At 34.3% G+C, this 25,002-nt stretch overlaps 5 protein-coding genes across 7 annotated transcripts; 4 read left to right on the top strand and 1 right to left on the bottom strand.

Annotated features, from left to right (window-relative positions):
- LOC104752828 lies at positions 1,825 to 5,750 on the top strand. Of its 2 annotated transcripts, none has more exons than XM_010475087.2 (5): positions 1,825 to 2,568; positions 3,115 to 3,269; positions 4,721 to 4,867; positions 4,964 to 5,119; positions 5,222 to 5,750. In XM_010475087.2, exons 1-5 carry the CDS (start codon positions 1,947 to 1,949, stop codon positions 5,528 to 5,530), a joined length of 1,389 nt encoding a protein of 462 aa, XP_010473389.1. In that variant the 5' UTR covers positions 1,825 to 1,946; the 3' UTR covers positions 5,531 to 5,750. The 2 variants fall into 2 exon arrangements, with proteins under 2 accessions (XP_010473389.1, XP_010473387.1); XM_010475085.1 differs by having other exon boundaries at positions 1,831 to 2,125; positions 2,666 to 3,269.
- On the top strand, positions 7,846 to 9,381 carry LOC104752827 (probable transcription factor At1g61730). The gene has a single exon (XM_010475084.2). It carries the CDS (start codon positions 7,970 to 7,972, stop codon positions 9,143 to 9,145), a length of 1,176 nt encoding a protein of 391 aa, XP_010473386.1. The 5' UTR covers positions 7,846 to 7,969; the 3' UTR covers positions 9,146 to 9,381.
- LOC104752826 (anthocyanidin reductase-like) lies at positions 9,874 to 11,393 on the top strand. Its single transcript, XM_010475083.1, has 6 exons — positions 9,874 to 10,043; positions 10,118 to 10,284; positions 10,382 to 10,579; positions 10,661 to 10,820; positions 10,899 to 11,112; positions 11,240 to 11,393. Exons 1-6 carry the CDS (start codon positions 9,911 to 9,913, stop codon positions 11,391 to 11,393), a joined length of 1,026 nt encoding a protein of 341 aa, XP_010473385.1. The 5' UTR covers positions 9,874 to 9,910.
- On the bottom strand, positions 12,905 to 14,068 carry LOC104752825 (DNA-directed RNA polymerase subunit 10-like protein). Its single transcript, XM_010475082.2, has 3 exons — positions 13,962 to 14,068; positions 13,770 to 13,828; positions 12,905 to 13,105 (listed from the first exon to the last, which is right to left on the bottom strand). Exons 1-3 carry the CDS (start codon positions 13,995 to 13,997, stop codon positions 12,937 to 12,939), a joined length of 264 nt encoding a protein of 87 aa, XP_010473384.1. The 5' UTR covers positions 13,998 to 14,068; the 3' UTR covers positions 12,905 to 12,936.
- On the top strand, positions 14,278 to 18,361 carry LOC104752824. 2 transcript variants are annotated; one of them, XM_010475080.1, is made up of 3 exons: positions 14,278 to 14,501; positions 14,729 to 14,897; positions 14,987 to 18,361. In XM_010475080.1, the coding sequence occupies exons 1-3, from the start codon at positions 14,388 to 14,390 to the stop codon at positions 18,217 to 18,219; spliced, it is 3,516 nt and encodes a 1,171-aa protein (XP_010473382.1). In that variant the 5' UTR covers positions 14,278 to 14,387; the 3' UTR covers positions 18,220 to 18,361. The 2 variants fall into 2 exon arrangements, with proteins under 2 accessions (XP_010473382.1, XP_010473383.1); XM_010475081.1 differs by having other exon boundaries at positions 14,285 to 14,501; positions 14,990 to 18,361.

Here is a 25,002-nt window from a genome sequence, read left to right as displayed (position 1 = left end):
AAAAAAAAAAAAAAAAAAAAAAATCAGTATCAGAGACCACTATATAATTTATAATGTAGATGTGATGTGGAATGCGTACGTGTATAGTTTTCTATTCTCCAGTTTAATTAATAATATTAATCTCGTATTTTAAACCTTATACTAATATCCACATTATACTAACTAAAAAAGTTTATATAAAAAGTTATCTTGTTGGATAGTTAAGATTTTATAGCACGATTAAAGGATCTCTTTTTGTCAGGTGAAGCTTTAAGATCAACATAGTTAGTACGTATCCAGATAATTAGATTGTGGGTCACGTACGTATCATCATTTTACATACAAACTAACTACGTCTTTTAATTTTATAAAAAAGTTCAGAGCAAGAAACGTACGTATGTATAGATCAGAAAACAAATAATTCCATCAGAAAAGGTTATCAGATCAAATTAGACGGCGTATAAGTGAGGGGTCCACAGACAAATACATAGACAACCATTGATATATATTTATATTATGATTATCAATTGGTCGTATATGTGAGCTGCAAGTTGATCGACATAATACCAGACATTATATTACAATAAGTTTTTTTTTTCAGGCAACTCATGACTTTAAAGATAAGTATTCCATTACTCTCACATAAAATATTACATTGATTTGACAATATTACCTACATACTTATTGAATTACATTAATATAGGGAAAAATGAAACGGGAATGTCTCATTCGTCTCAATATCATTCGACTAAACATTTACACATTTATTCATCATACAAAAAAAAAAGCGTATTTGACAAGATTAACATGCATGTGGGTTTTATTATGGTATAGAAATTTGCTTGTTGGCATTTTGACATAACAAAAAACAAACTGTTTCCATGTGGCCGGACGGAACATGGGGATTTCAAATATATTACATTTTACATTTGGCTTGTCGGTATATTTATATTATATGGGTTTCAATATATCAAAATTAATTAATTAAAGAATATTGTTATTATATATCAACATTTTAGATTATCTCTTAAAAAGGTGTTTCATGTTTGGATTTGTAAAAGAGCAAATCATGGTTATACCTTTATATAAAAAGCAAAAAAAAAAAAAGTTAAACTTGAATCTTTTTTGTTTATTTTTGTTTTCCAAGTTAAAATGTAACTTTTAATTAATACTGGGCAGTTCGTGAAGTCCAGAAGTTTCCAGGTATACTGTCTATATATCATACAAAGAATCCGGAATCATCTACTCGCATGTAAGCTAAAATGAAGAAGGTTAATTAATACTATTTCAAATTAATAAAAATACTTGGTGGAGTAAAATATTGATTTTATTCATAATTTCATATCATCAATCATAAAAGTGATACAAAATATATTATTCTTTTCCCTTTGAACTCAAAAATTAAACAAATTATTGAAAAAATATTATTACAAATATTCAACGTAAAATGAACTCAAATTATATTAATTGCAGAAAATGAAATCTAGTGTTACTTGTGTTAACTAACAGAATTATTTGTTGAAAAATATAATTATTTTGACAAACTTTGAAAATTAGAAATATCTCTCACTTTAAAAAATTAGTGGATCCTATGAAAATCAAAGTCCCCCTCCATAATTTGTATGGTTTAGATACATTACTTTACATTTGAACAAAAATAAAAAATAATGGTGGGAACAAAGTAACATAATGCCAACAAGGTCTAATAATGGGTGTATATTTTAATTTCTCACCACTTGCCAAGAGTTGATTTGCCCCTTTTATCTTTCTATTTCTGTTTTTATTTTCTTTCACTTTCTACTTAACAAATGAAAACATCACTCTCTCTCTCTCTCTGATCGTCTCTCCAATTCTTCTATATAAAGTTATAAAAGAGAAATCAAACACACACACAAATACTTCCCAAAAATCTTCTAAAAAACCCCCAAAACTTTCAGAAACTTAACCAAAACTCCCCATTTATAAAAATGAGAAACAATTTCGTCCCTGTGATTCTCTCCTTCACCACCTTCTTGATCTTTTTAACTCCATCTATCGCAGAACAAGAGCCTTCAGTTCTCTCCCCCATAGATCAATTCCTCAACCAAACAAGCTCATACCTAAATTTCACAGAAAAATTCAACCAACCAAGAATCGAGTTCTCAACATCAACAATCATAGCAGCTTTACTCTCTTTCCTCGCTTCATCTATCTCAAGCGCCGGTGGAATAGGCGGTGGAGGTTTATACGTTCCGATAATGACAATAGTCGCAGGTCTTGATCTAAAAACAGCTTCAAGCTTCTCAGCTTTTATGGTCACAGGTGGATCTATAGCTAACGTGGGATGCAATCTATTCGTTAGAAACCCTAAATCTGGTGGCAAAACCCTAATCGATTTCGATTTGGCTCTTTTGTTGGAACCATGTATGCTTCTTGGTGTTAGTATTGGAGTGATATGTAATCTCGTGTTTCCCAACTGGTTGATTACGATTCTCTTTGCCGTGTTTCTTGCGTGGTCCACGTTGAAGACTTTTGGAAATGGGATTTATTATTGGAGATTGGAATCAGCGATGGTGAAGATTAGAGAATCATCAAGTCAAGTGGACGATGGTGAAGATGATGAGGAGGAGAAGAAGATTGAGAGTTTGAAACTGCCACTTTTGGATTATGAGAGACCAAAGAGGTTTCCATGGATTAAGCTNTCAACATCAACAATCATAGCAGCTTTACTCTCTTTCCTCGCTTCATCTATCTCAAGCGCCGGTGGAATAGGCGGTGGAGGTTTATACGTTCCGATAATGACAATAGTCGCAGGTCTTGATCTAAAAACAGCTTCAAGCTTCTCAGCTTTTATGGTCACAGGTGGATCTATAGCTAACGTGGGATGCAATCTATTCGTTAGAAACCCTAAATCTGGTGGCAAAACCCTAATCGATTTCGATTTGGCTCTTTTGTTGGAACCATGTATGCTTCTTGGTGTTAGTATTGGAGTGATATGTAATCTCGTGTTTCCCAACTGGTTGATTACGATTCTCTTTGCCGTGTTTCTTGCGTGGTCCACGTTGAAGACTTTTGGAAATGGGATTTATTATTGGAGATTGGAATCAGCGATGGTGAAGATTAGAGAATCATCAAGTCAAGTGGACGATGGTGAAGATGATGAGGAGGAGAAGAAGATTGAGAGTTTGAAACTGCCACTTTTGGATTATGAGAGACCAAAGAGGTTTCCATGGATTAAGCTTGGAGTTTTGGTGATTATTTGGTTATCTTACTTTGCGGTTTATCTTCTTCGTGGAAACAAATACGGCGAGGTAATTAAAAGTTTTTCATTTAATTTCAATTATTAGTAAGTAGTTGTTACATTTAATGAACCGTATTTAATGACTTTTTAAGATCTGCTTAAAAGTTCAAAATTTGGAATTGACAAAATAGACTAGAGACAGACAACAAAACACAGTATTTTTAAGGAAAGAAAAAGCCAAAAAGGCTTGAAACTTTATCCAGAAATAAAAATTATTTGGTTTTCATGATTATCTCAATATACATGAAACTACATTTTTTCTCGTTGTGTTGAATTTTTTTACAAGTTACCATCAGTTTTTTTGGTTACACATTTTTTTTTGGATTGGATAATTTGTATATCTCATTTCACTTATATGTACCTTCTCTAACCGAAACTTCTAAAACTGTTTCTTGAAAAGAATTTTCTTACCATTAAAGGAAAAAAAGAACATGTCATGATAAAATAATGATTCTGTAAGATAAAAATCGTGTATTCTAAAGCTAATTTTGAGTTTCATTTTCATATATCAATTAATTTATTTTTGCTTAAACTAGGATTATACAGATATGTCAAAAACACGTTAATGGTGTAATTAGGTGAACTTTACGACTAAGATTTAATGAGGAGTAAATGAAACACGTTTGAATTGTTCTCATCTACCTTCATGACATATATCTTTTCTTTCTTTAAATTTGTGGTATCATCACGTGGTGAAGATGCGTTTGGAAAATGATAGAGAACATTTTTTTATATATATAAAAGCGATAGCGAACCTGTTCACGTGAAAGACAGGCCATCATCAATAATGTTTTGGTTTTTTGAGATCGGTCGTAAGTGAAACAATACTTACGAGCACGACAAAAAAAAAAAAAGAACAATACTTACGTGTCTTTTTCTTCCTACGATCGTTTCCTAAGAGTCAGTCATTGCACTTTTTTAGATTCCTTTTACCCTTTCAAAGATGCTTTGGGCTACTATTTTATTGTACTTTCTCAAGTGACATTTTATACATTTTGTAATATATAAAATGTCTATATTATATATTACAAATGTATATATAAAATAGACATTTCTAGGTTACAAAATAGATATCTACATTATTTTTAGAACTTTTATAGGTTCATTTCTATTTTATTATTATTATGGGTAGGGTAGATTCTCTTTTTGAAAATCTAGATACAAACAATCTCTTTTGAACCGTCCAGATTTTTTTTGTCACTTTCGTTTGGATTCGACTTCATTTTTGTTTTTCTCATAAACCAATTTTGGGGAAAACCATAACAAACAAAAAAAACTAAACCGGATCAAACTATGATGTTTAAAACAAACTCAAACCGCCATGATTATAAATTAATAATCCGACTGATTACATTAGAACCAAAACCATATCAAACATGTTTTAGTGTAACCACAAACCAAAATAAGATTAACTAGAGTTATTATGTTGGTTTATTAACAGTTCATACTTTGCAAATTCAGGGAATCATATCGATCGAGCCATGTGGAATCACTTACTGGCTCCTCTCATCGACTCAAATACCACTCACTCTCTTCTTTACTCTTTGGATTTGCTTCAGTGACAATGTTCAAAGCCAACAATCATCCGATTACCAAGTCTCAGTAAAGGTTCGATTCCACAAAACGTAACTCCAACAAACACTTGATTAGTTTTCGAAAAGACAGAGAATTGATGAATGCCCGAAAACAATTTTGTGGTTGCAGGATGTAGAAGATATGAGATCAAATGATGGAGCAAGATCAAACAAGTGTTTGTTTCCTGTAATGGCTCTTTTAGCTGGAGTTTTGGGTGGTGTTTTCGGTATTGGAGGTGGAATGCTCATTAGTCCTCTTCTTCTTCAAGTCGGTATCGCTCCCGAGGTAGTTCAAGTTCTTGGCTCGATCCGAAAATACTTTGCTTCTTTTTTTCTTAGGCTTAAAGTTAAAATCACTCTGTTCTTTTTGTTGTTGTTTGTTATATAGGTAACTGCAGCGACATGTTCTTTCATGGTTCTGTTTTCATCAACAATGTCTGCGATCCAATACTTATTACTAGGCATGGAACATACTGGAACCGCAAGTATATTCGCGGTTATATGTTTTGTGGCGTCACTCGTGGGACTAAAGGTGGTTCAAAAGGTTATAATCGAGTATGGAAGGGCTTCCATCATCGTGTTTTCGGTTGGTATCGTCATGGCATTGAGCATTGTGTTGATGACAAGCTACGGAGCTCTTGATGTTTGGAATGATTATGTCTCTGGTCGTTACATGGGTTTCAAGTTACCATGTTGAGACAAAAAAAAAATCTGGTTTCTTTGGTTAAATATTATTTCACAATAGATGTGTATATCATCATATCATCCTGTTTTTGCTCTTTCATTCATCTTGTCATTTAGAAGTTAAGAAAGCTCTCTATTTCTTTCTTTTGTATGATTTTAAATTCACTATTCAGAATGCACATCTCGTGCATTCGAATATATATGATCAAAATAAGTTATGTTGTGGACCTAAACTCAGATTTTAATATCAAATTATATAAGTTATAATTGTCATAATACTACTGTCCACAATTGCCGCTTTTGGTAATCTGGCAACTATATTTTTACGAGAAGGAAATTTGAACTATACTTTTGAGTTACTCATAAATAAAAAAAAGTTCTTGGATTAAAGCACTTGGGGACACTCTTCTCAACAAAGATCAACTCTCACAATCGGTTCCTTTTGACCCAAGAAATCAAAACAACATAAGCTAAACTGGTTTCTTGGTTATAAAGCGAATTATAAGCATAAGATTAAAAGAGACCTGTCATAAGTACTCTTATATTTAGCTCATCAGATGCTTACGCCGGAAACACTACCAAAGAGAAGACGAGGCCTAATGTTGATGTCGGAGATGTTGGAGTGTACTTTGAGTATCTCCAACAACAACAATCCGGATGAGTTCCAGTGGACGAGGTTTAGGATTTTTAGGATTCTGGTGGAATTGGAGAATTTGAGGTGGGTTTGAAGAAACCAAGCTCGAGAAGAGAAAAAATGGTTTTGGTGCCACTCAGAAACAGAAACACAAACAAAAACAGAGCAAAAACAGAGGAACAAGTCGATGTTAACGAGTTCGAGCTTACAGAGTGTAAGTCATATTAATAGAGCCAATTCGGACAATACCTTTGGTGCCTTAATGAACATCTAAGGTAGCCTTGGAGTGTCAGTTTTGTAGGCAAACAAAGACTCAGGTTAAAGCCATAACCATCAGCAGAACCCTAAAATCCTGGAAAATCCTAGACGATGATCTTGTCTAGGTCATCCCATGATTTTAAGACTCTGTTGAGGTCGTGGCTATAATCCCAACTAAATTTCATCTCCTGGAGTTGAAAGTCATAATTCTAACACAAAAATCAAATCAGCTCCAACAACAACAACTCAGTAGGATTTTTGGTGAACAAAGTTGGTGTTGGAGATGCTTAGGGTTCCCGACTGAATTGTACAAGAGGTTGTCTCTGTATGAATCGTACTCGACACTACAAGAGAAACCAAAACCAAAAGCAAAAAAAAAGAAGAAGAGAGGTATTACCTAGAATGATGGTAAAGCGGTAAATTCAAACACACTCTATGGCTCTTGTTTGTTTTTTGGTTTACAATATTGTTGAACAATTTTGGTATCATATATTGAATGTACTTGAGAGCACAAGAGTATGGCGTTTTGTGGGACAAGACAAGGATCATGCATTGAACCATATTTCTTTAACTTCACATGTTATGTTTTGGACCAGTGAAAAATCATTTACAAAAGTCGATTTATTACTTAAGTTATTGACCAATAACAAAGAAAATTAAACTTGTTCAAATGACTAACCTGAAGTGATAAAAAAATCAAACCAACATTGATCGTATGGTTCCAAATTGTCTCTCTCGTTAAAGGATTTGCAAATTGCAACCAACCAAATTATGCAGACGGATTCCGTCTCTGGTTCTGGTTGTTTTTTTTTTTTAAATTCCTTTATTCAAAACAATAAAAACCATGGACGCATTTAATATAAAACAATTTTTTATGGTACACTAAATAAATTTTACATTCATACCCAAAAAGAAAAAAAGAAAAGACAACCAACAATCATGGACCATGGTGTTCCTACCAAAAAAAAAAGTCATGGACCATGGTGTTCATCACGATTCACGAGTCTCATGTTTTTTTTTTTGTGAGCTAATTGTGTCTGGGGAAAAATGGGCTCTAGGCCTGTTAGTGATTCATGTGCATTTTACACATCTTGGACTTACTTCAGATAAAAGAAGAATATAAGTTAGGGATGAATGCCCAAATAATTTACACACACCTTAATCTGCTACAAAAGAGTAATAACTAATGTTTAATCTTTATCGGCGGTGTAAACGATTATGTGTTAATCTTTCTTAATGATTTGAAGGTAATAAATTCCAAAAAGTCATATTCCATTGAAACAAAATATATTTTCCGAAGCGACGAAACTATTTAATTTCCGAATTTCTTTGACCCAAAAGTAAAAAAGAAATTACCCAATAAATAATTATTTTAAAAACCCTAAAATAAAAATAAAAGATCTATTGGATGGAAGACAGCAAACACTTAAAAACTTAAAAAGCTCACACCTTTTTATATTCCTCTCCTTCACCCTTTCTCTTGCCGTCGTCTCCTCCTCACGCTCTCACAAACCCTGAAAACCTTCTCTTTCTCTCGATTTCGATCTTTTCACAGCTCCAATGACGAAAAAGCTCAATCCTTTGGAAGACCCACCATCCGCTTCTTCAAGCGACGACGACGACATCGAGACTTCAGAAGCTGGTGAGCCTTCAGACGACTCTTCTTCATCTGAAGATGACGAATCCTCCAAAGCTCCAATCAAATCCCTCGCCTCCGCCGCCGCCGCCGCTTCATCTAAATCCACCGTCGTCGCAGAATCGGATTCTGGATCGGAGACTGAAACAGATTCGGACTCTGAATCGACGAACCCTCCCAATTCTGGATCTGGCAAAACAATCTCAGTGAATCTCAAGAAGAAAGAGGATCCGACTTCGTCTGCTGCTTTAGCTTTACCGGCTGCTAAATCAGGAGGAACCAAACGCCCAGCGAGTGAAGCTGCTGCGGCGACAGCTTCAGCTACAGCTAATAAGCGAGTCAAGAAGGTTACTTCAGGAGGAGGAGAAGAAGAGAGTGTAAAGAAACCAGGGTTTCACAGACTATGGACGGAAGATGATGAGATTGCTGTGTTACAGGGGATGATCGATTTCAAAGCTGATACAGGGAAGTCTCCTTATGAAGACTCAAATGGGTATTACGATTTCATCAAGAAAGATATAAGCTTTGAGGTAAGTAAGAATCAATTCATGGATAAGCTTAGGAGTTTGAGGAAGAAGTATATGGGTAAAGAAGTTAAGAATGGTGTTGAACCTAGTTTTGCTAAACCTCATGATCAGAAAGCTTATGAATTGGCAAAGATTATTTGGGGTCCTGAAGGGATTGCTACTGAGTCTAATGTTAAGTCTAACGGTGTGTCTAAAAAGAGTAAAGCTAAGACGAAGCTTGGTTCCGTTAAGCAAGAGTTGGTGTATGCTGGTTCTTCACCTAATGGTAAAATGGATGAAGATGGTGATGATGATGATGATATGGATTTGGTTGTTCATGGAGGTGGTGGTTCGAGGAAATCTGATTTGTTTGAGAGTTCGTCTCTGGTTCGAATGGTTGCTGGTTGCGGTGTTGATGAGTATTATGTGAAGCGACAGTGGAGTTTGTTGCCTGTTGAGACGAAGAAGGTTGTTGAAGAGAAGTTGAAGTTGTTGCAAGCTAAGGAGTTGGAGTTTGTGATGGAGAAGACTGACTTTTTGCATGAGGTTACATCTATGATTGTTGAAGCTTCTAAGAACAAGAAGAGCCATTAGATATATATAGATTTAATCGGTTTTTTGAACTAAAATTGAATTTGCAATGTCTTTCCTTTTGGTTTCGAATTTTAGGATTTTTACTCATCTTCTTCTTCTTCTTCTTTCCTTTGATCTTTCTATGTAACTTTTCTGGTTTTTTTTTCATGTGGTTTCATTTTTGTTAATCTCTCTACTTCGGATTTGTAGCTTATATATTATAAAATACCATGGGCTTGAGGCCTCTTAATGTGACACTTGAACAAGAACATAGCAAATTACGTTAAATTAAACGGACAAGTTTGGTAGTATTGAGTCAGAAACATTCGGTGTTCGTCTATTAGTAACTGCAAAGATGTTGAAACCTACACTTCAACACAAAGATCAAACTGGGGATAAAAAATTTCACTTTTTTTATGTAACTCATTTTAAGATCGGCAAGGTAAAAACCCGAAGAAAAACAACCTTTTTCTAAAGCATTCTTTACTTTTAATCTCCGTTACATTGCTTTGTGACAATCATCAAAACTCAAAGTATTGAGATAACTTGGTAGATGATAACAAAGCAGCAAGTCAATAAAGTTTTCGAGTCTTTTTTGATTATTAGGTGTAAGAGAAGTTGTTATCTCAAAGCACACGTGCTTACCTTCTAAAAAAGCTCTATTGATCAATGGTTGTACCAAATGAGCGAAGACTTTACTTCTTATATAGAAGTGTCAAGACCCTAAACTCATAACAACCAAGTCTCAATCTTTCTGTTCTAAACTGTAAAAATCAGAATACAATCATGGAACAGAATTCAACACCCACCCCAACGAGGAAAGCTTGTGTTATCGGTGGTACAGGAAACTTGGCTTCAATTCTCATCAAGCATTTGCTTCAAAGTGGCTACAAAGTTAACACCACAGTTAGAGATCCAGGTTCTTCACTTTCTTCTTTCTTCTTCTCTTAAAGTATTTTGAATGTTTGGTGACTCTTTAATCAAACATTGCAGCAAATGAGAGGAAAATGGCTCACCTTAGGCCACTTCAAGAACTTGGAGACCTCAAGATCTTCAAGGCGGATTTGACCGATGAAGGGAGTTTTGATTCCGCATTCACGGGCTGTCAATACATCTTCCATGTCGCAACGCTGATCAACTTTAAATCAGAAGATCCTGAGGTCTATCTTAAACAGAATGTGCATCCTTTTTTTTTTTTTAACTCTAATAGAAACATTTTCAAGCTATCCTTTGTGTTTTTTTATTTTCAATGTTCAGAAAGACATGATCAAACCGGCGATACAAGGAGTGATCAATGTGTTGAAATCTTGCGTCAAGAAGTCTATCAAGCGTGTGATCTACACTTCTTCAGCTGCTGCGGTTTCCATCAACAATCTTTCTGGACCTGGACTTGTGATGAACGAGAATAACTGGACTGACATTAATTTCCTCAGAAAGGAGAAACCGTTAAACTGGGTAGCTACAATTTCTTGTGACACAAGATAGGTTTTTCTTATATAAACCAGCTCAACTTGCTTCTCTGTTTTTTTTTTCTAGGGTTACCCGGTCTCTAAGTTGTTAGCAGAGAAGACAGCTTGGGCATTTGCGGTAGAGAATAACATCGATCTCGTTACTGTTATTCCGGCACTGATCGCTGGGAACTCTCTCCTCTCCGATCCTCCGAGCAGTTTATCTCTCTCCATGTCTTTAATCACCGGTAAGTGTACGAATTTTACCATTTTATCCTCTCCTGTTTCACGATAAGAAATCAAAGATGATTTGGTGTTGTTGTTAGGGAAAGAAATGTATCTGACCGGTCTCAAGGAGATGCAGAAGCTATCTGGCTCGATCTCGTTTATTCACGTAGATGATTTAGCTCGTGCTCATATGTTTCTTGCGGAGAAAGAAACTGCTTCTGGTCGCTACATTTGCTGTGCTTACAACACAAGTGTTCCAGAAACTGCAGGTTTTCTCAGACAGAGATATCCTAAGTACAATGTGTTGTCAGAGTAAGCATCTCTTTCAATAGAAATTACATTTTTTTCTCAATAGAAATTACAAATTTTTGATGGAAATTTTAGTTTTTATTTTCTTTCTTTCATATTTCTCATCAATTTTTGTTGTGAAATCTGGCAGATTCGAAGAATGCTTGTCGATTCCGAAATTGATGCTTTCTTCGGAAAAAATCATCAATGAAGGCTTTCGATTCGAATATGGGATCAATGAGATGTATGATCAGATGATAGAATACTTCGAGTCAAAAGGATTGATCAAAGCTGAAGACTCTTAATTTTTGTTATGTAAGAATGGAATTTATGAGTATATGAGATCTTTGATCTCTTTCTCATTCCTATAATAATGGCTTTAAATAATTATGTTGGTTGACTTTATATATCTTTTGAATACATAAAAATTACATACCTTTAAAATGAACTTAAAATAACAAGATGGTTCGAGCACGGTTGATATAGCAATGGTAGGTACATGTTAAAATTCTATTACTCTAAAGAAGCTGGTTTGTATATTTAGTCTTCAAGTAAAAAAGACTTGAAAGACTACTTAAATACATTACACGAAATTTTGTCTTTCATATTTACGAAATTTTAGTAATGTTGTCATTGTTATTGAGATTGTAGCAACCGAGCAGTGACGATGCGACCTTAATTTGCTTAGATGCAGGAGACGAACCATAATGATTCTTTGATTTCGTTGAAATATCAATACGAGGAAATGGATTTAGTGTATACAGAATAAATCACCAGTGAAACGACGGCGTAAGAGTAAAAAGAAGTATACGTTAGGGAGAGAGTCCCACATCGGATAGCTAAGAGTTTGATAGTAGTGAAAGATGCTTATAAAAGAAGGGTCTTGGTCTTTGGTTAAAAATCACGCAGCCATGCGGTGAGCACAAAGCGAACTATTCTTTCGCCTTTTACTAAAGAATACCGTGTGCTCTCCACGCTTAAGTGGCATACGCCTATTTTTGGAGGGATCGATCTTTGGATCGACCCAACAATATTATCAGTTTATAACTTTGAACTCAATTACTTACATTGAGCCCCTGCCATAGTCAGTTATATTTAAACATCCTCTGTTTCTTGGTGTTCAATTGAACTTATCGAAAAAATTTGTTGTATTAGCCTTTTAATTTCCATTCTTTTATCGAATTCTAGATTAAAAACATGCTTACTACTAATTTCTGTCAATCACTACAACATCAACTCTTTCACTAACCAACCAATGAGATATTACAGTAATCTGTTCCAGGTCCATGAACTCCTCTAAGTTCATCTACATGCACAAAGTTGAAAATTTATTATTCTTTATTTACGTGGAAAGAACATTATCACAACTACGACGAAAAGAATAAAGTTTTCAGATTTATAGCGGGACACTGTTAAAAATTTGTGTTTTGCATATATGTTTCTTGTTGTTTTCCTTTTAAATATGGTTTATTTACTTCTTTTTTTTTGGTTTTTGTTTCTCGGGGAAAGCCTATTCTTACTTCTAAAACCTTGAAACAATCACATAAAATTCAATAGATGACAGAATCTACTATATAGCTTTGATCTTTATTTGTGGCTCAAAAGGTTGTCTACATTTCTAAAACCCCACAAGAACATGAGAAAACTCAACAAATTTTTGAAACATTGAGGTTTATTATTGAGAGAGAGAGAGAGAGAGAGAGAGAGAGAGGCAAGAGAAGCCTTTTCATATGGATGGGCATGAGATCGATGCATCACTCCTTCACTTTTGTAGTGCATCTTTTTAAGTTGGAATCAGATTTCTCCATAGCTGCAAGGAAAAAAGTAGTTCAAATAAATTAAACAAATTTACAAATTAAATAAGAAGCGAAGATAACGTAGAGAGCGTGCAATGGCAAAAGAACTAGGTGTAGAGATATTAATGTTGTAGTTTAGAAGCTTTTCGATTAGATCGACGTGAGTCATAAGCATACGCCTGCAGCAGTAACGGACTAACCCAAGTGCATCAAGAGCATCACTACATATTCCAAAACCAAATATCAAATTTGCAGTTAGAAAAAAAAACGCAATTTGAGAAGAGAAATTATACAAGCCAAATCATGGAACTTAACACACCTAATACCAAAATGGCTAAAGATTACAATAGAGATACAAAATAAGAGACTTGTAACATCTCAGTAACATGATTTCATGCTTTTAGTAACAGCTAGAGATAACATCTATGAACCTCGATCAAGATTATATGTAGCTTAACACCTAAAAACAAAAGGGGATGAAGATTTAAACTAGAGAGGAAAACAAGAGAATCAAATACTTTCAGTGACCAACCTTCATGCTTCTAGTAAGAGAGCTAACATCTACAAAACTTCAAGATGATCATACAGTACAAAAATTCAATCTTAAACCATCAAACCATTCTATTATCATATTCCCTCTATTGTTCATCTTTTAGAGGACTATACGGATACGAGTTTCATACTCTCGTTTTAATTACATATAATGTCAGAAACATGAACACTAATAAATATAAAACTATCAATATTCGTCTATACAAAGACAAGATGAAAACTCTTCGAGTATATAAACAATCAGAATCTCATGTTCTTCCAAACAATTTCTCTCATAAATTATGACAAAATTTAATAAGCATATAATTAAAAGATCGCTCTATATATACATACCCTTCAGCGTAATCAGCCTGGAGAAGCTCAAGGTATGTACCCCATTTATTCCAAATCACCTAAAACACCATAGATTAAACAAAACAAAAAAAAGCTTCGTAAATCTCAATTCTAAAAACCCTATAGAGAGAGATTTGTCACATATATATAACGAATCGAGATCGGAAGATAAAGAGAAGAAAAAAACGAAACCTTTCCACAAGTAAAGCAACGAACTGGGACGATCATCTTGAACAAATCGAGTTTTTAAGACCTTTTTTTATCGTCTCTAAGCGATTGATTCTTCTTAGGGTTTTATCTCTTTCTCACTTTCGTTTCGTCGTCTATTTGCTTAATTTTACTTTAAATAAAGTCTATCCTTAGTTAAACGGCACCGTATTTGATTTAAGTAAATTTTACAAAACGTCATCGTATTAGGTTTTAGTTAGAAGAAAAAACATTTATTATTATTTTATTCCTGGGAAATATGTAAAGAGAAAAAGTTGTCTTCTTCTTCTTCGTCTTCTTCTTCATCTGCTGCTCGATCTTTTTACTCTTTTTTTTTTTTTTTCCGGTGAAATTAAAATCAAAATCAAATTCGTCTCGCGGCGGAGGTAAGTGAAGAAATCAGACGAGAAAATGTTGGAGAAGATCGGATTACCTCCGAAGCCATCTCTAAGAGGAAATAGTTGGGTCGTTGATGCTTCTCATTGTCAAGGATGTTCTTCTCAATTCACTTTCATCAATCGCAAGGTTCTCTCTTACTCTTTCGTCTTCTCTCACTTGCTTATCGCTATCGCCAATCTTTTTAGAGTTTCTTCGTCGATTAGTCTTCTGGATCTAATTTTGTTCCCCCGTTGTATCGGGAAACTTCATTTGAATGATCTGTTTCTGGCAATAGTCTCATTCGATTGATGCGCTTTAATGATAGAGATAAGGTTTATGAGTGAGTTTTATGTAATTTTTGTTTTGGTTTGTAGCATCATTGCCGGAGATGTGGGGGATTGTTCTGTGGAAGCTGCACTCAGCAAAGGATGTCACTACGTGGACAAGGTGACTCACCTGTGCGTATATGTGAACCATGTAAAAAACTTGAAGAAGCTGCACGGTTTGAGTTGCGTCATGGTTACAAAAACAGAGCTGCTAAAGGTAAACATACCTATGTTTAGGTTTTCACTACTGATCTTATCGATGATCTGCTAGTTTTTGGGATTTATAGAGGTTGTGAATTTGTTCAGCAGGTAGTTCTAAAAGGAATTTAAAGAATGAGGATGATGTTCTTAGTGAGATTTTAGGATCTGATGTTGATGTATCTTCTTCTTCGGAATCAGTGTCTAGTACTGACAGGATTGCTCCTAAAGAATTGGGAAGTAGCAGCAAAGATATGGAGTTGGATGCTGTCTCAGCTAGTCCTGAAGATTTGCGTAAACAAGCAGTAGAAGAGAAGAATAAGTACAGGGTTCTTAAAGGAGAAGGGAAATCTGATGAAGCTTTGAAAGCGTTTAAGAGAGGGAGGGAACTTGAGAGACAGGCTGATGCATTAGAGATTTCTATTAGAAGGGACCGGAAAAGGGCACTTTCTACGCGAAATGTTCCCGAGACGAAGAACAAGGCTGCGACGAAAGAGTCTAACAAATCGCAAAAGCCTCCACGTCAAGGGGGTAAAGGTAATGATGATTTGGCAGCTGAGCTGAGGGAGCTCGGGTGGTCTGACGATGAAGAAAAAAAACCAGCAGCTGTAAGTTTGGAGGGAGAGTTTTCGTCTCTTCTCCGTGAAATTCCAGTAAGGGCTAACCCTCAGAAGAGTGGGGGAATTGACAAGAGTCAGGTTATTGCCCTTAAGAAAAAGGCTCTTGCCTTGAAACGTGAAGGGAAGCTTACGGAAGCTAAAGAGGAACTGAAAAGGGCTAAAATTTTGGAAAGGGAACTTGAAGAGCAGGAACTTTTGGGTGGGGCTGATGAATCAGACGATGAGCTATCTGCACTTATTAATAGTATGGATGACGACAAAGAAGATGATCTGTTAGCTCAATATGACGGGGGGAGCCATGATTTCGACATTAGTAATCTTGTGGGAAATGTAGATGATATTGGAGTTCATGGTGAATATGATGTCACAGATGAAGATATGGAGGATCCAGCAATCGCTGCTGCATTGAAATCTTTGGGTTGGTCTGAGGATCCTGGACACCGTGAGAATATCCACACTACAAATAACAGAGATGAAAGTTTAGCTGAAATTCAGACATTGAAAAGAGAGGCCCTTAATCTAAAACGAGCTGGAAATGTCGCAGAGGCTATGGCTTCACTAAAGAAGGCAAAATTACTTGAGAAGGAACTAGAGGCTGGTTATACATCCTCACGAACTGTTGAAACAACTGTCACTGAGAGGGACACGAGTCCGAAACTTCCTCCGAGAAGCAGGCTAGTGATTCAGAAAGAACTTCTTGCAGTGAAAAAGAAAGCGCTTACTTTGAGAAGGGAAGGAAAGTTTAATGAAGCAGAAGAAGAATTGAAGAAAGGAGCAGTTCTCCAAAATCAGCTTGATGAGCTGGACAATTCGTCAAAGTTAGCTGCCGTGGGGAAGGCCACTCGTGAAAAAGGAAATCTTGGAAATGATCTGCCTGATATTAATTCTATGGATGATGATGGAGAGGTGGGTGTAAAAGATGAGGAGTTAAATGATCCGAGTTACTTGTCGATGCTAAAGAACTTAGGTTGGAACGAGGAAGATAATAATCCTGCAGGTTCTTCATCAGAAAAATCTGACCCAGTTAGTTCTCGACCAGGGAAAACAACAGAAACTCTAGGTGCATATGAAGTCCGTGTTACCAAACCAAGAAGAAGTAAAGCTGAAATACAACGAGAACTCTTAGGGATGAAAAGAAAGGCTTTAACTTTGCGACGACAGGGTAATGTTGATGAAGCCGAGGAAGTTCTGAACCAGACAAAAATATTGGAAGCTCAGATAATAGAGATTGATTCAGGCAAGAATCTTTATGCTGACAATGATCAGCTGAAAAAACAATCTAGTGATATTGCTGCCGCTAGTGGGATCAATGAAGGAGATGATAGCGTTACAGAAAATGATATGAAGGACCCAGCATTATTGTCGACTCTTAAGAATTTGGGATGGGAGGATGAAGAACCCCAAAAAAGTGAACCTGCCTTAAGTTCTATGCAGTCAACAGGTCCACGGATAGCAGCCAAAAGCAAGGGACAAATACAAAGAGAACTTCTAGACTTGAAAAGGAAAGCACTTGCCTTCAAGCGTCAAGGGAAAGCTGGAGAGGCTGATGAATTATACAGTAAGGCCAGTGTTTTGCAGGCACAACTCGCAGAGCTAGAAACCCCCATGATGGAGTCGAAAGGCTCAGCTTCTGCAAAAAACCCTGAGAACTATATGGACGTTGATTTATTAGTTGGATTGCAAATGGATGACAAAGCAGTAAAATCTGCTAGTGTTTCTCATACTGCTCAAAATAGTTATGACTTGTTAGGAGACTTTATCTCCCCTGCTAAATCCGGTTCCTCTAACGTTGTTTCTCAACCAGGCCAGCAGCAACCAAGTATGATGGATTTGCTGACTGGTGAGCACTCTGAGAGGTCTGAGATTCATGCAGAAAAAGGAAATGCTGAGACCAAGTCAGACTTTGGCTCAGGAAACAATCAAGGCACTGCACAAAGAGTGGCACGTGAAGAGTCAGAGCCCAGTAGTATTCAATCAGCTGCGGTTCAAAATACATCTCCTCAGAGCAACCTTAAACAAGAAATTCTGGCTCATAAGATAAAGGCACTTGCGTTTAAGAGAGAAGGAAACATGAGTGAAGCCAAAAAGGAATTGCAACAAGCAAAATTGTTGGAGAGGAGACTACAAGAAAGAGAAGATCCCTCTCCTGAAAAAATGGGACGAGATAATATGGTTTCTACAACGCAGGATCCTCCTGCTCGAGAGAAAGAGAATAGTCCTTCAAGTTCAGCTCCAAAGGCAATGTCTAGTCGTGACCGTTTTAAGCTGCAGCAAGAGTCACTAAGTCACAAACGTCAGGCCATGAAGCTTCGGAGGGAAGGTAAAATGCAAGAAGCTGAAGCTGAGTTTGAAATTGCCAAAACTCTTGAAGCTCAATTGGAAGATTCAACATCCTCTAAACCAGAACCAGTGGACGATGTAGCAGTGGAAGATTTTCTCGATCCTCAACTCTTATCTGCCCTTAAAGCTATCGGATTAGACAATCCTATAAATCCCCCATCGGTGAGCAAATCAGGCACAACACAAGCTGCTGTGAAACCAAACCCAGTGAAGGAGAGTAATAATAGTAATAATAATCAAGAGAGAAGTCAATTGGTGGAAAGCATCAAAGCGGAGAAAGTAAAAGCTGTGACACTGAAACGTGAAGGGAAACAATCTGAGGCATTAGATGCTCTTCGACGGGCAAAACTTTATGAAAAGAAACTAAACGCTCTTGCTTGATTTGATTCTTCCTTTATTTAGGAATTTGTAACATAACCGTAAAATCTTGCTGTGAGTGTTTTTCAATAACCATATTTGTTGATGGAAACTACATAGAAGACTCCTATACATTTGAAATCAGACCATTCTCATTTGCCTGTTACTTCCATTTCCATCCATAGAAGCTTATCTCTCCCTAGGGTAAGATCCCATCATTTCATCATGTATGATTCTCGATTCATTTTCATAATGGTCTATCTCTAAATTTGGTCATCATCATGGTGACTATTTGAAAGCTGCAACATAGCTCTTGTTTTGATTTTGTAAGACTTGTTACTAATTGTAAATTAAAATTGGCAAATAGTGTGACCGTCCATTGATTTTGTATCAAGTCTTCGATTTCAACTATTTACCAATAGTGTGACCTTGGAAAATCAACGGTCTTGTTTTGTAACTATGACCGTCCATAGTTAGACCTTCGTTCGATTTTTTCTCGAATAAAATAATTGAAGACTTGTTACTAATGGTAAATTAGAATTGGCAAATACCAAATAATTAGTTGCATTTTTAAAAAGATTTTAGGCGAGTGACATTTTTAAAAAGATATCTCAAGATATTGGCATTTCTGAATTTCCCAACTTTAATATTAAATTTAAAACAACATATAAAATAACTAATATATATATAGTATATGTTATAGAACTATAAATATCATATTACCCCTGGTCAAACGTAATTAGATGAAAAACAATAACATTCAATGTATTTTCTTTTCAATTTAATTCTATTAAAGAAATAAGTAATTTTCTTTTGACTATAGAAAATAAATAGAAAGGTTATATTATTTTCCAACTTTGACAAAGAAAAATATCCTCTACGTATATTTGTGTTATTATATATTAATCAATCTATGTAAAGAAGAGCTCACTAACAAACACAAAAAAAGAATATAAAAAAAATGGTTATCACCATAAAAAGTTTAATCGCAATTGTTTCCAGTATCATTTTCATCGTATTTTATGTTCATTGTCAAATAATAACAGCTAGTGCTCCAGATAGGGGTGGGTGGACACGCAATAGGTAAACTATACCAACCATTTAGTAATCTTGAGCTAGACTGCATAAATGACATATGTCAATGTTTTTATTTGCATCGTCTTTCACTTTCACTTTCATTTCACTTGAAGATTAAAAAAAAAAAACAAAATTTGTTTCTTTTCTTATATATCTTTATTAAAAAAATTAACATTTAATATAAAAAAAATTAACATTTGGCTCCTAACGATTGGTCCTCTTTTTCTCATCTTTTCTACGACTTCAAAACTCTTTGGGTCGTCTTCCCTCACTTCTTTTTGTCCAAAATTTCATGATCATCGAATTTCAAAGCGGATTATTTTGCTTTGGATTCTAAAAAACTTTAATTTCAACAATTTCATTTGTACAATTTGGACTAACAATCTTGGAGTTAGTTTCTAATTAGTGTTTGATTGACAAATTCTTTTTTCATTTTTATATATTTTATATTTTTTAGATGAATTGGTCATTGGTATATTTATAACCCATTTTTTAGTTATGAACATGATTTTTTCCTATCGAAAATAAATACTCATATATTGGTGTACTCTTTTGTATTAATAAATAGGTTATGAACCTCCGCAGGATGATTATTGCTTCGATTCAGTGGCGTGTAAGTCCTCACAGCAAATAGGTTGCCTTGTGTTTTGTAGTGAAGCAAAATATGATCATGGCGAGTGTTTATCCGGAGGATTATGTTGTTGTTATGATGATGGTAGCATAATATGACTAAGGGCCTGATTGGTTCAAACGATGTGGTTGCGGGAGATTGTGGAAGCGAGCGATTATAGTTTCAAGCGTTATTAAGCGTTTTGAACGACTGGTTTAACGGTTTAAAATTAGTGCGTTTGCGGGAGGTTTACGACTGATTGACCAGCGGGTGAAATAGAGGTTGGAACATAATAAAATGTGATATATAATATAGAAATGTTTAAAACACAAATTTTTAATTAAAATTGTTTTATAATTTAAATTTATTAAAAAAATCTAAAATAATTATTCAAAAAACAAATAAATTTCATATTGAAATACTTATTCCTTTATGCATTAGGCTTTTCACCAAAAATTTAATCAAGTAATTTGATAAATGACAAAACATATGCTTTAGATCGTAGATCTTTTCTCTTTTCTCTTAGATCGTGGGTCAGTAGTTGCATCGGTAGAAATGGTTAAGTGAGAGTTGAGAAGAGTCACTGGTGATTTGTTTTAATATTTTTCACAAATAATCTTATTTTTTTAGAATTTCTGATGAAATATTATATTTATTTAGATTTTTTTGAACTTATGTGCGATGTGTTATTAAATTTACATCAAGTTTTCCGGGTTATTGTTAATTGGAATATTATTTTCTTTTAACTGTTTATTTTATAATCTCTGTAATCGTATCTGTACTTCATTTTCTCCCATCCTTAATGAGTAAAATAGTTAGATAAAAGATATAACACAAAAGAATTTCATTATCATTGATTTCTTTTAATTTTTTTTATTAAAAAAATAAAAAAATCCAACCGCAATCGCCTGCAACCGCAAACGCTTGCGGAAAGCAGCTTTGGAATTCAGTGGTTTGAAACGGTTGGGAGCGATTGAGAGCGTTTTATGTGATTGGTTCCAATCGCTAGCAACCGCTACCACCCGCAAACGCAGCGTTTGCGGGAGGTAGCGGGAGAACCAGTCAACACCTAAATGTTATTTTATCTGTCTGAAAAATAACAATTTTCATATGTTTTGATATATATATATATATATATATATATATATATATATATACTATTTTTGTTGGAATTCTCATTTATAACCTCCAAAAGCATATTTATTGAAAATTTCTTAGATGAAGACTCTTTTATTAAAAAACAACAAACAAAAGAAAAAACAAGAGAAAGACTTCGCTCGAAAGAGAGACGTTTCAAGCTTTCTTGATCGTGGTGACTATTTCTATTTGAAAGCGGCTAAGGTCTTTTGTGTCTACTAGATTTGGCCATTTCCAGGGAACTTGAGTTATTGTTGTCAATTGGATTCCTAGAAACCAAGGGAACTGAGAAAGATTGGTAACTTAAGCGCTCAAATTTGTTTCAACATGACTTTGACCACTAATGGGCTAATAAAAACTGACCCAAATCCAATTACCCGTTGTCTCCTTCCTCTAATCTGATTTCTTCTTCCTTCCTTGTGACGATCTCTTTCTCAATGGCTCAACTCTCCACTTTGTTCTCTCAAACACAGATTCCTATTTCCAAATTTGAGGATTAATCAATGATTGAATTTCGACACATATATCCTCCAATTTAATTTATAGCTCTATCTAGGCAAATTGTAGTTTAACTCCATTCGCGTGAAATGAGAAATTTATGTTTTTTAAATATGTATGTAAAAACTTTAAACATCACTTAAAATGAAGCCTAGAGAACATAAAATCATTAAAAATTTGCAAATTATAAAACAAAAGTTTAAATAATGATAGAGCAATTGTTTTTTTTTAAAAAACATATATAACTATGTATAAAATAATAAATATCATATTCAGTGTTCAAACCTATTTAGGTAAAAAATAATTGAAAGATTTTTTTCATTTACAACTTTGACTACAATTCTATAAAGATTTACTTTTGGATATAAATCTATAAGAAATAAATTGAAAGATTTTTTTTCATTTACAACTTTAACTAGGAAAAAAATACCAGTTACGTATATTTGTATTATTATTTATAATCAATCTAAGTAAAGAAGAACTCATTGAGAAAAACATAAGAATAAAAAAATGGCCATCACCACAAAAACTCTAATCACGTTAGTTTTCAGTGTCATTTTCATTACATCTTATGTTCATTGTCATACCACAACTGCTAGTGCCCCAGGCAAGAGCATACCGGAATACGCAATAGGTAAACTATATATATACCGGCATATGCGTTTTTTTTTTTTTTGCATCCTCTTTTATTTTATGTTCCATTTTTATGTATTTAATTTTGTATGTATTGGTCTATTCTTATTTCTTATACCCCATTTCATATGGGTTTACTAATTTTTATCAATAACTAGATCGTGATTTCGGGAAGAAGCCTGAGTATTGCATCAGATTAAAAGCGTGTGCATCGAAAGGGGCAGGCGATCGTTCCTTAGGTTGCATTGTGTATTGTCATAACAACCAGTATGCTTATGCTGTTTGCATTGCAGGAGAACGATGTTGTTGTTATCATCCCAATGTAGTATCTGCTTAAAAAATACCATCGAGACTTTTTGGTTTTTCTTATAACATTGTATCAACATGCACTTTATTGGAGAGTGGTTTGATAACCTGGTTTACAACCGGTTATCTTACAAACGTATATTCGATTCTTGTTCTGTTTTTACAATATCTGTTATGTAACAAGCTCCATAACAGAGGGAGATAGTTGCAGATACTCTTAGATTATTTGTTTCTGTTTGATCTTTATTGTATATATGTAAGACAACCTCAATGATGAATAAACATCGATATTCATCGGCATCTGTTTATTTTCACACTTTTCATATGTTCTGAATAAAAAACTAAAGCAAAGTAAAAGATCTACAACATGTGAAAAAGTATGTCTAATACACATTATGTTGTTTGAGAGTATCTTCGTCCATAGACCTTCGTTCGAGTTTCCTCAAACAGAAAAAGTATTGGACGTGTCTTGAGAGTATCTTCGTCCATAGACCTTCGTTCGAGTTTCCTCAAACAGAAAAATTGAAGACTTGTTATTAATGGTGAAATTGGCAAATACCAAATAATTAGGTGCATTTAAAAAAAAAAAAAGATTTTAGGCTAGTGACATTTTTGAAAAGATATATCAATGTTATTGCATTTCTTATTCCCAACTTAATATTTAATTATAAACAAATATAAAATTAATTACATATATAACTATTAATATGATATTACCGGTGTCTTCAAACATAATTAGGTGAAAATCAAAAACATTCAGTGTAGTTCTCTTTAATATAATTATATAAAGAAAGAATTTAATTTCTTTAGACTCTGAATCTATAGAAATTAAATAGAAAGACTATAATAGTTTCACACTTTGACCAGGAAAATTACCATTTATGTATATTTGTGTTATTATATATAATCAAACCTATGTAAAGAGGAGCTCATTAACAAACACAAAAAAAAAACAATATAAAACAAATGGCTCTCACCATAACAAGTCTAATCCCATTTGTTTTCACAATCATTTTCATCGTATCTAATGTTCATTGTCAAATAACTACTGCTAATGCCCCAAATAGCGGTGGATACGCAATAGGTAAACTATACTATATTAGTAAATTTGATCTAGACTTTATAAATGACATATTTCAATTCTTTTTTTTTTTTGCATCTTCTTTCACTCTCATTTGAAAGAAAAAAAATTCTTTGTTTCCTTTCGTATTTATCTTTATTGGCAATTTTTAACATTTAATACAAAATGAGCAAACAAATTCCAGTTTTATATTTTTATCTTTTGTATGAATTGCTCATTGGTGTATTTTTATGGCCCATTTTCTAGTTATGAACATGATTTTGTCCTTCCGAAAATGAATACTGATATTGGTGTACTCTTTTGTATTAATAAATAGGTAATGAAATAACGGAGAATAGGTTTTGCATCCAATTAATGGCGTGTCATTCCTCACAGCAACTAGGTTGCCTTGTGTATTGTAATGAAATGCATTATAGTCATGGCACGTGTTACTTCGGAAAATCTTGTTGTTGTTATAATGACGATAAGAATGTGCCCAGGGCCCCAGTGTAACATAATATAACCAAATGTAATTTTATCTGCCTGAGAAATAACATCAACAGTTTTCATATGTTTTTTTAAATATATATACTATAATGCTTGCTACCTGAAATTTACTCACGTTTGCCCTCTTCGACTTTAAGTTTGAGTATATATGAAAGGATCAAACGATGAGGAACCTGCCTCCAAGGCTCCAACGTACCGGAATCGTGGTTGGTTTTTGTACTTGCAGCAGAGCTTGCTTTTACTAATGGCAATAGATATTTTATCTCTATCTCTGTTTGCAGCGGAGAATATATAATCAACAAGACATGTTCGTTTGTTCAAATTTTCTGCAATTTTTTTTTGTATTTTTTTTGTTATGCAAGTACAGAGTTCGTCAGAAATAGAACATTCAGGAATTATATACTAAATGTCAAAAGCTGCATCACTTTGTATCTGCATATGTGAATCATTAAACATTTTTACATTTCCTTCCTATGGCGAAACTGATTGAATCATAGAGATTAAATCCTGAAAGATGTGAAAAAGGGTTTAGTGGGTTAGCTATAGTAATTAGGTTTTTTTTTTATATATATAGGAATGTGAATATCATATAAATGAAAGAGTTGTAATGTTGATTTATTAGGTTAAAAGAGCTATAGTAATTAGGTTAAGGTTGATGTATTAGTAGAAAAGAGTTGTAATGTTGTAAGAGAATATTATCCAAGATTAACAATGTAGAAGATTAAGGAAAACACCTCTTGTTGTCTCTCTAGACTAAATAAACAAAATCTGAGTGAGAGATAGTGAGGAAGACATCTAACCTAAAAATAGGTTAAGAAGTAAATATACCAACACATAACAGTAAAATTTCTAGTTTCCGCAAAGACTCATTAGCAAATCAAAACATATATGGGAAGTAGATAAGTAACCTGCATTTAGGGATGTTAGTAATGGGTCGTTCTGTGTTACACGAGTTTGAAATGACAGTGAGAAAGTGAAC

This window comes from Camelina sativa, chromosome 16 (assembly GCF_000633955.1).
Source record: "Camelina sativa cultivar DH55 chromosome 16, Cs, whole genome shotgun sequence".
Classification (NCBI taxonomy): domain Eukaryota; kingdom Viridiplantae; phylum Streptophyta; class Magnoliopsida; order Brassicales; family Brassicaceae; genus Camelina; species Camelina sativa.
Note: the sequence above shows the minus strand (reverse complement) of the source record. Positions and strands in the feature narration are given on the sequence as shown.

What these genes read in the sequence shown, in the direction of transcription:
- LOC104752828 (XM_010475085.1), top strand. Translation starts at nt 1,947, where the DNA reads ATGAGAAACAATTTCGTCCCTGTGATTCTCTCCTTCACCACCTTCTTG. An exon ending in ATTACCAAGTCTCAGTAAAG is followed by an intron (nt 4,868 to 4,963) that starts GTTCGATTCCAC and finishes TTGTGGTTGCAG; the next exon opens with GATGTAGAAGATATGAGATC. An exon ending in AAGTCGGTATCGCTCCCGAG is followed by an intron (nt 5,120 to 5,221) that starts GTAGTTCAAGTT and finishes TTTGTTATATAG; the next exon opens with GTAACTGCAGCGACATGTTC.
- LOC104752827 (XM_010475084.2), top strand. Translation starts at nt 7,970, where the DNA reads ATGACGAAAAAGCTCAATCCTTTGGAAGACCCACCATCCGCTTCTTCA.
- LOC104752826 (XM_010475083.1), top strand. Translation starts at nt 9,911, where the DNA reads ATGGAACAGAATTCAACACCCACCCCAACGAGGAAAGCTTGTGTTATC. An exon ending in CACCACAGTTAGAGATCCAG is followed by an intron (nt 10,044 to 10,117) that starts GTTCTTCACTTT and finishes CAAACATTGCAG; the next exon opens with CAAATGAGAGGAAAATGGCT. An exon ending in AAGTACAATGTGTTGTCAGA is followed by an intron (nt 11,113 to 11,239) that starts GTAAGCATCTCT and finishes GAAATCTGGCAG; the next exon opens with ATTCGAAGAATGCTTGTCGA.
- LOC104752825 (XM_010475082.2), bottom strand. Translation starts at nt 13,997, where the DNA reads ATGATCGTCCCAGTTCGTTGCTTTACTTGTGGAAAG. An exon ending in GTTGCTTTACTTGTGGAAAG is followed by an intron (nt 13,829 to 13,961) that starts GTTTCGTTTTTT and finishes ATGGTGTTTTAG; the next exon opens with GTGATTTGGAATAAATGGGG. An exon ending in CAGGCTGATTACGCTGAAGG is followed by an intron (nt 13,106 to 13,769) that starts GTATGTATATAT and finishes TGGAATATGTAG; the next exon opens with TGATGCTCTTGATGCACTTG.
- LOC104752824 (XM_010475080.1), top strand. Translation starts at nt 14,388, where the DNA reads ATGTTGGAGAAGATCGGATTACCTCCGAAGCCATCTCTAAGAGGAAAT. An exon ending in TCACTTTCATCAATCGCAAG is followed by an intron (nt 14,502 to 14,728) that starts GTTCTCTCTTAC and finishes TTTGGTTTGTAG; the next exon opens with CATCATTGCCGGAGATGTGG. An exon ending in CAAAAACAGAGCTGCTAAAG is followed by an intron (nt 14,898 to 14,986) that starts GTAAACATACCT and finishes GAATTTGTTCAG; the next exon opens with CAGGTAGTTCTAAAAGGAAT.